Source organism: Fusarium vanettenii (genome assembly GCF_000151355.1).
Source record: "Fusarium vanettenii 77-13-4 unplaced genomic scaffold NECHAsca_203_unmapped, whole genome shotgun sequence".
NCBI lineage: Eukaryota > Fungi > Ascomycota > Sordariomycetes > Hypocreales > Nectriaceae > Fusarium > Fusarium vanettenii.
In genome coordinates this window covers 3,663-12,670 of record NW_003315687.1, presented here as the reverse complement: position 1 = coordinate 12,670, position 9,008 = coordinate 3,663, and the positions used below count along the sequence as shown (strand labels likewise).

The following is a 9,008-nucleotide window of genomic DNA, read 5'->3' as shown; positions in this document are numbered from 1 at the left end:
CGGTGGTGTAAGGATCGTAAACCATAACTGAAGTATTATACAGCGAGCTACAGAATGCAACTTTTAGTAATGTCTAGCTAAGACGTTGGATAGGTGCGAAACACTCACCTCAGATAAAGCTTGCATTCGACTGGGTTGAAAGCCGCATTCTTAGGATATAGCTGGAAGATATCCAAAGCAAAGGATCCGTCAAAGGGTGGACAAGGCTTGGCAATAAGGTGAAAGGAGTGGGGAATAGCTGCCGCTGTAGCAGACAGCGTCAAACCGCTGAAAGAAGCCGAGTATAGTGCATTGTAGAAATCGATATCAGCCGTGCATCTATAGTTTTGAGGCCCTTTACCCTAAGTCGTATTCCTAATGGGAATATTGTTCTTATATGGGGCGCTCTATCCCACTCTTTATCCCACATGCTATCCCTCCCACACCCAATCCCACACGCTATCCCACATACGAACCCGAACTGTATCCCGCTGGCAACTTAAACTGGGTTACTAAGATACCGCGCGGCAACGGCGTAACTACTCAAAGGAAGTCTGGAAATTACAGCATGAGCTGGCGAAATGAGGCTTATTCCAGGGATTGATTAAGGAGCCTTCCAGAACCCACTAAGCAGGATATGTCTTGAAAGTGAGGGTTACATAGCTTAACCTTACGAAGACCTTAAACGAAGCTTGTCTCCGAACTCTGTAAGATCAGCTGCTCCTAGTCTTGCCTGAAGTCGGATTGGGCATGCTCCGTGGCAGCCCTTAAGCCCTTCGAGTAAGAAGCCAGTTGGCAAGGTGCTTCTCATGCACTGGAGAGAGGGGCATTTGCGAGCGCACCAGGCTGGCAATTTGGAACAGTAATTCACCACAATTGTGATTTCTGGCCATTCAGAGTTCATCTAGCAATTGGTACTGATGGAGTTTCTCTAGGAGTGGATTATTACGAGAGGATATGCACTTCATGAACGGGCAAGGAGCATTACTTCGACACAACGCCTGATGGACCTGCCCAATATTCCCAGTGAATCACCTCATCTCTCTACGAGCCCAATCCGGCTTTGAGCGCTGTTATCGATGTTGAGTACGCCAGTGCCCGCTGTTCCCATTCATGGGTGCCTTCACGAACACCCTTGTCAAATGCATGGCCAACACCCTCCAAAGTCTGATTAATCACCCGGCGTTTTCCATTCTGAAGCTTCGTGGCCATCGCGTTTCCCTCTGGCGCCAAAGTGTCTCCGCTGCAGGTCAAAATAACAACGGCCTCAGGGAAAAGTGCAGGATCCGCGAATGTAGGGGAAATGCGAGGATCTGACCGCAGTGAATCGTCTGGGATATAGCACGCGTCGAATATACGCGCCACAGCTGCTGGAATTGGTCGTATCGGATGAGGGACGGTCTTCGCTTCGGGATCAATAGATAGGTCCACAGGAGGATATATCGCGACGGTGACTTGTATTTTGAGGGCGGGATAACTGTCTTTCAGGCACGATGATGCCACCAAAGCCAAGTTTGCGCCGGCACTAAATCCCGAGATAGCCACGCGTTCTAGGTCGAACTCTTGATGCCGGCTTTCTACCTATCTTAGGGTGTCCTCGACGTCATGGACGGCTCCGGGGAACGGCACCTCGGGCCCTTTGCGGTAATCGGCATCCAAGACGACAAATCCAGTTTCTTTTGCAATACGAGCGTAAAAGTCGTGGTCGCTACCTAGGCTTGGAAGCATGAACCCGCTCCCGTGCCAGTTCACAACGACGGGCTTCTTTGTAGCCAACGAGGGGGTGCCGTTAGCAGATGGAGAGTAGAGCTATCTATTAATAAAGCGGCCTAAATTACGCGACGGAATGCGAATTGCTTTTCGCTCGAGGCCAGTCGGTAGAGAGAGATTCGCTTTGGGTTGTTGCCACTATGTGATGAGTCGCATGAAAATAACGGAGAGTTTAAGGCGGAGGTAGCGGAAGAAGCTAATCTGCGCCATGGTTTCGAGCGAAGTTAAGGGAAGGCAAATGTAATGAAATAATTATTCACGATATCGGGACCGAAAAATGGCAGACGTCGATATTAAGAGGACGAATTAAATGTTTTAATGGGTTAGTAGGGTTCCCGAGGTGACTCTACTGTGGATATAAAAAAATAACCACAGTGCATAACACTGTTCCAATTCAGATATAATAAGGCCTTTAAATTATGGGCTGAAGACGGAAATGACAGAGCGGGGGAAATCAAATCGTCGCTTTCTCAAGTGCGGGGGATATTGCCGAGGCACGGCAATTCTTAAGTTCTGTCGGCTCCTTTATCTCATGAGAAAGGTTAAGCGCCGTTATAAGCTTACTAATCATTTTAATGTTACGGGGAGTCCATAAATGAATGAATGGAATCCATTCCGCATGCCACGCAATTTATAGTTCCAACTAAGAGTTGCAGAAAAACGTGGAGCTTTTAGGAGATTTTGTTGAATAGAAGGCATATGCTGGGGTATTACGTGCGGGTTAAGAATCTTAAGAGTGCTTGTGGATACGGTAAATCCTTTAGGGGCAGAGGCACTTCCCCAGAGACACATAAGAACACCATACGAATACACTGATCTTGCGTTAATGGACCGAATATACGTACTGTCTGACAATTTTTATTAGACTAACCCCACTGTTAATGCTAAGGTGTGGAGATTACGAGGATCTGGGGATAAAGGAACCCTAGTCAGCGACCTTCCTTGCGCAACAGGCTGGTTAGCATCCCTTTCAGCCCGCAAGGGCGATTGGACGTCCTCACATCCGAGCAAGGCTTGACTTACGCCGCTTAGAAGCTGCAGAATGACGAGGGGTAGTTTGGCTCGGAACTTCGCCCACTTTCCGAGACGCCACCTTGCGTTGCGTGGCCCCGGATTGGCTGGGGCAGTTTGCTGGAACGGTCTTTGGCCCTGATCATGAGCGGGGGTCAGACTGAACCCGGGTTCATGTTTTTTCAATAAATGAATGCTAAGACACGCTTTCCTTGATTTAGCACTAATTCTAGCGGGGGATATAAGAATTGACCGTCTCAAATGCATACTTACGCATAATGATCGCCACAATCATGTATCGCGCCAGCCGGCAGCTTCCGCGGGCTTCGGATTGCCTGTGAAGGCAACCGGGGATGACGATCATACCGATAATTGTGATACCAACTGAACCCGGCGAGAGGGGGTGTAACGGGTGTAACGAAGCTATTCACATATTCTGATTATCGTCAGAAATGGCAGCTGAAGACGAGGGAAATGAGGGAAATACCGACCTGATCGATAAAGACGGCCTCCTTGACAATGAGGACCTTCTTCGCCGCTTGGCAATAGAAGATCACGTCATTGCCGACCATCACCGGGTTCTCATCTTGTTACGCTTCCTTGGAGCCATCGAAGAAGAGAGACCCTACCGGCGAGGCCGCCGCCGCCGCCGTCTGCGCACGAACACTCGGCTCGCTCGTCAGTATGCCTTATGGCTGCTCGGCGGGGACGATCACGGACACATCATTTGCCTAACTGGCAACTGTAGCTTAACTTATAATGTCGTTTCTTCACTTAGCGAGCAATGTGCAGCGTGGCGCGAAGTGCATAGCGTCTCGGCGCTGAACTTGGGGAAATTGGCGGTTGTAGGTCTTGATTTGGCTACCTTGAACTATAATAAATGTTGAGACCGTATGACTGTTGGAAGAACTGAGAGTTCCCCCTTAACTTCAGGATCAAGATTAAAGTTTGAAGTCCTACGACTAAGGTTCAAAGTCCTAGATGGGGGTTATTTAAAGATATAAGGCCCCAAAGGGCCTCTCATTGAGATTATGAAAACTTAACTAAGAATAATTACAATTATTATAGTAAGAACTACCTGTTATCAAGTGCACTCAGCATCCCTGCGCAATCTAACAATAATGACTAAGATGGTCCGATCTGCTGGTGGCTGGGATATGGATTACTATGTAAGGAGCTGTGCTCCTCTTAGACATATGTAACTTAGACCTTTCAACAACCCATCATCTTCCGCTCCCGCAATACTACTTCATCACCATATTCTTTGGGACTTGCTATAGATGTTGACCTTGATCTCCATAGTCCCAGAGGGAAAACCTGGCAAGGCTCCTTGCCTATCTGTTCCATCTCCGCCGTACCCTGGGCTTATTCACTATCCCTCGGTCGACAAGAGGAATCCAGCATATGTTTACCGCGTAGCTTAGAGATATGTCTTAAATCGAGATTAAGCTCGCGAAGAAATCCTAGGCTATTCTGTGACCATTATATTAAGGTCCACCGTCCAGCTAGGGCAATTCATAGGCGAAAACTGGGTTCGTGAAATCTATTATACTTTTGGTCTCCTTGAAAGTTCAATAATAATTGGCCTGAGCTTAAGCCTAAGGTTAGCATAGGGGCAGTCGCAGGGTCATCGCGGAGGCCTCGCGGTACTAATCTGCGACGTATTATGACTAGCAACAATATAGTCCACCCGTGGCCGAGATTTGATCGGGGGTGATTGGCATATATCCCGACTGGGAATAGGAGAAGTCGTAGTGCTTGGAACCCCAGTCTAGCTGTCTACCTGTGACCTTCTGCGTGAATTGTGTCCGTCCGGTGCTTCTGACAACTCTTGCCCCTCTCCCAAAGAAGCAATATGACTCTAGCCTTCGTTCCGCCTGAAGGCGTTTTCTGATGAGCCTGTCCGTGTCGGGGACGATCCGCTACGTAGACGTAGTAACGGACGCAGTGTCGGCACACATAGGCAGACAACAGCGCAGCATAACTCGGCTGTTGACTAGATAGCCGGAATAGCTGTGTGCCAGGTCTGGTCCACGATCGATTTGGTCTTGCGTAGTGAAAAGATCCGGATGACGGAGATGACATAGGTACTCGGAAGCGCAATTTAGTTGAAGATCCTAGATCAGGGCTGAGTATACTTATAAGAACCCGATATAGAAAATGCTAAGTAGTACCGCTTTCTGTAACTTCCCAACGCGTAGTGTCTTTAGCAGGGGGATAGGTAGGCAATAAATGATGATGTCTGTGACTATGTTGATGGTTGAGTTGATATACTAAAAGACAAGCCTATTGATGCATTGGAGAGGCTGTGGGTTAGCCCAGTCGAGAGAAGCTGGGATGCAGGTGAATATAACTGTTAGTATAGATGTAAGCCCCCAGAGCAGCACGAATACAAGGAGGATGTCGCAAACCCTCTGCAGCGTAGGCAGTGGGAGGCAGCGTCTGTATTGCAGGAGGAACGCTGCCTTGACCGCTGACAAAGTAAGCTGATATAAGACGATGTTGCAGACCATGAGCTTGTATGTTAGAATATTATCTTTATGTATCAAAATGAGGTTCTCACCTTCCACCACGTCTCAATATCTGCTTTGTCAAGGACGTGGATATGTCGACCAAGGCCATACCTCGTCCCTGATGCCGGGTTAGCCGATCACTTGAGCATACTGAAGGGAAGCATACGAACCTATAGCAATCGTGATGCCGCACCCAAGAAGCAAGACCTGTCCACCGACCACAATATTGGGGATAAGCCACAATTCCTTCTGTGCTTTAATGCAAGAAACATACCCAAGTCAATGCTGCAGCCCAGTCATCGTACCCAAATTGCTTGACGATAGCTACTCGGACGTAAAGGCGCAGGGCAGCACTGAGCGTCGCAAGAAAGAGGCAGACAATGGCGACTATAATAACTTTCGTCCCCAGGTCACCTTGAGCATCTGGTGGACTCATTTTGATTCTCAGCTGGTGTGGGAGAATGAGGCGCTCGAGGCTGGGATCTGCTTTCGGATTATTCATTGGCTGCTCAGCGTCGCAAGCCGTAGAGATGGATAGGCACGGAGAGCTTGGGACGATTCGCATGCATTGTTTCTGTCGAAGCCGCAGGCCTCGTAATCATTCAGCGTAGCGACGGAGCGGGAGCGATGGTAAGTCTGTCTTCAGCACTGCAGGACTGGACCACTGGAAATACAAAAGCAAATGCTGTCTCTCGATTACCTAACTACGGCGTACAGGGGTCCCAGTCCCACACCATCGGGAGCTCTCCGGTCCCACTGTGACATGCTAGCGGCTTGGTGGCTTGAGTCCGGATGGGATCTCTAGGCAGCGGGCATCATCTCACATGCCTTGGAGAGGATGGACAACAAGCCACGGGGCTATTTTGACTTTTTCTCTGGCCTGTCAAAGTCTGTGCGGGTACGGGGACAAAAGCCACTGTTGAAGATTGGAATCAGTGTCCGGGATGGCCGCTCAGCAAGTCGAATCTTTGCTTGAGTTAGAGCAAATGAGTGCCGACCTGCCTTATCTGAATGCTAGGCGACGCCCTATTGTAGCATGCGCCGACATTAGCATCCCTCAACGAGATACCAGATGAGCACCTCTCGGACCAAATCGATCACTTTGGCTTGACCATATTTATGGCGTCAGTGCTCGGACGTGTAACTCGATGGGTCTTTCAGCACAGTATTAGTGACTCGCAAATGCCCTGGGACTCAAGAAGTGAATTCAGCCGTCTTGCTGGTATCTTGGTCAACTTCGAATCATACTCTGAAGCCGACAACGTCGACCTTGCGGAGATACTTGGAAGAGATTATGCTCCAGACGGCAACGTGAGTTGCCAAGCTGCATGTCATTTCATCTACTCGCATGTGCTATATCATCTCAACCAATGCCTCCTGCACCACCCGTTCCTTCTCCGCCAGAACCTCAAATTCTACTCGGCGAAGATTCCATCCAGTTTTCTTCGCGAAGCGTTGCGCAAGAGTAAAGATCATGCACTGCAGTTGAGTTCGATATTACGTTGTCTCCAAGATATAAGCATGAAAGCAATCCCGAGCTTCTTCGGGTACGCTGCTACAATTGTTGGGGTCATACTCCGCCTTCATTCATAAGACCCGCACTGCCCAGATGCGATGGAAGTAGAACAGGGATGGCAAACGTGCTTGAACTTTCTTGCGCAAGAGAATGCCCGTTATGACTTCTACGAGAGTATGGTACGTCACGTTAAACACCTTTGGCGGTCGATACAAGCCTAACATGGTACCATGCAGTACCCACCTGCCGTACGCACCCACCAACCGTACAGCAAAAAAAAAATCTCCCCATACAAACTGCCATTTTTCAACCCCCTCACAAAGAGTGACCAAAAAAACGAAAAATAAATTAATTCCTATTTTTTAGTTTAGAATCGAATGTATTTTAATATTCTCTTAGTCTTTTAACTGCATGGCCTGCGCGGGTGCGTGCGATAGGTAACTCTTCTGCCTCTGAATTTGAACCCTTATCCTCTTCTACTCCTCCCACCTTGATCACATCCTTAACAGCCTCTGCCTCTTTAGTTAACTGGATTGGGTTAGAAATAGCTTCACTAGATACTAAAGCCTCGGCTAATGTCATGAACTTCTTATTAGGATTTAGTAGCGCCTTTCTCTTCTTGCCTCTGCTTATTAAAATAAGAAGATTTTAGATTGCTTAATTCCTTCTAAATGTATAGTAGGGGAACAACTGTTTATGTATAGGCATAATGTCTTGTAGAATGTTCCTTCTTCTTCCACACCTTGCCACCGACTTGGTCGCCTCGCACTTGTGATATCCAACACTGCTCAACCGGCCGACTTCCTCCTCTAGACTAGTAATTCTTGCGCTTAACGAGGCGATCTTTAAGTCTTGCGCTTTAAACCCTTTCGATATTATAGAGTACCGTCTTCTCGTCGAAGGGCTCTTATTCCTTCCTAGATCCCTAATATAATAGCTAGTCTTTAGCGTATTATTAGAGTCGACTTATCATGGCCATGATATGGTCGAGGGCAGTAACGCCGGGCAGGAAACTAACCCTACTATATTAGCTAATCATAGGGAAGGAAGATATATAAGTCAAATAAAATTAATTTAACTTCTCTCGACTATATAAGTTAAATACTAATAACTTAACTTGATTTAACTATATTTAACTTAAAGACTAAATAATATATAGAATATATATATTATATTTTCTTATATAGTAGCTACCTTAGTTATACTTAATACCCTTAAGTATATTACTAAATATAATATTATATTACTCTTTAAGGTTATATAATATTCTCTTCTACTAATATAAACCTATATAACCGGTTTATCCCTTAGGAATCTTATAATTATTATATATTAATAGCTCTTATTTAGAGGATTACTTATATTACCTTAAATAATATTAAATATAATAATTACTTAGGCTATTTTTAATAATAATTATTAATAAGTTTTACTTATTAATTATTTATTTACCCCTATTATATTAATTCTAGCTAACCCTAATAATAATAAAGAGATAAATAATAATAATAAAGAAATTAAGTAACTCTATGCCTAGGTTATTATTATAACTATTAAAATAGAGGAACTTAGAGGACTTATTAATTATATAGCCGCTACTTAGTAAGCTTAAAACTAATAATATTATAAGAATATCTAGAATATTAATAATATAATAATTATTATTATAAAAAATAAAGATATTAAAGAAATCCTAAAGCTAAAATAACTAGAGAAATTTAATAATATTATATATAAATTACTAATATTTTTTATATAATTACGCGTATTTATACTTTATTACCTTATATAGTTTAATATAATATTTAATAAGGTCTAATATATTATTAAGTATCTTACTAAATATATTATAGCCTAATTTAAACCTATTATAAAGGAGTACCTTATTAAACTACTTAATAAATACTCGCCTCGGACTATATACCTTTACTCTAGCTTTAAAGCCTTTAAGGCTATGCTTTAATAAGCTTTTAAAATAATAGATAAAAAGGCCTAGGTAGAAAGAGAAATTAAGGTATTCTAATAAACTTATTTTATATTAGAATATAATATTAAGTACCTCTAGTTCGCCTTAAAGCTTAATTAAGACTAAGAACCCTTAATATTATTTTTCTTTAATAGACTTAAGAAAAAAATATAAATTAAACTCTATAAGGAAGACTAGCTTAATAACCTTATTAATTATATTAGCTAAGTAATTAAGATTAATAACTAATAAT

General features: G+C 44.3%; 3 protein-coding genes across 3 annotated transcripts; 2 read left to right on the top strand and 1 right to left on the bottom strand.

The window, feature by feature from the left end:
• Positions 1 to 1,023: 1,023 nt before the first annotated feature.
• On the bottom strand, positions 1,024 to 1,959 carry NECHADRAFT_89544 (uncharacterized protein; the record flags this gene model as incomplete). The annotated part of the gene is made up of 3 exons (XM_003039041.1): positions 1,024 to 1,560; positions 1,609 to 1,788; positions 1,915 to 1,959. The coding sequence occupies 3 exons, from the start codon at positions 1,957 to 1,959 to the stop codon at positions 1,024 to 1,026; spliced, it is 762 nt and encodes a 253-aa protein (XP_003039087.1).
• Positions 1,960 to 3,212: 1,253 nt separating this feature from the next.
• NECHADRAFT_89543 (uncharacterized protein) lies at positions 3,213 to 4,184 on the top strand (the record flags this gene model as incomplete). The annotated part of the gene is made up of 4 exons (XM_003039043.1): positions 3,213 to 3,442; positions 3,509 to 3,605; positions 3,809 to 3,827; positions 4,063 to 4,184. 4 exons carry the CDS (start codon positions 3,213 to 3,215, stop codon positions 4,182 to 4,184), a joined length of 468 nt encoding a protein of 155 aa, XP_003039089.1.
• Positions 4,185 to 6,217: 2,033 nt separating this feature from the next.
• NECHADRAFT_89542 (uncharacterized protein) lies at positions 6,218 to 7,509 on the top strand (the record flags this gene model as incomplete). The annotated part of the gene is made up of 5 exons (XM_003039042.1): positions 6,218 to 6,304; positions 6,339 to 6,584; positions 6,903 to 6,968; positions 7,161 to 7,168; positions 7,494 to 7,509. 5 exons carry the CDS (start codon positions 6,218 to 6,220, stop codon positions 7,507 to 7,509), a joined length of 423 nt encoding a protein of 140 aa, XP_003039088.1.
• Positions 7,510 to 9,008: the final 1,499 nt, after the last annotated feature.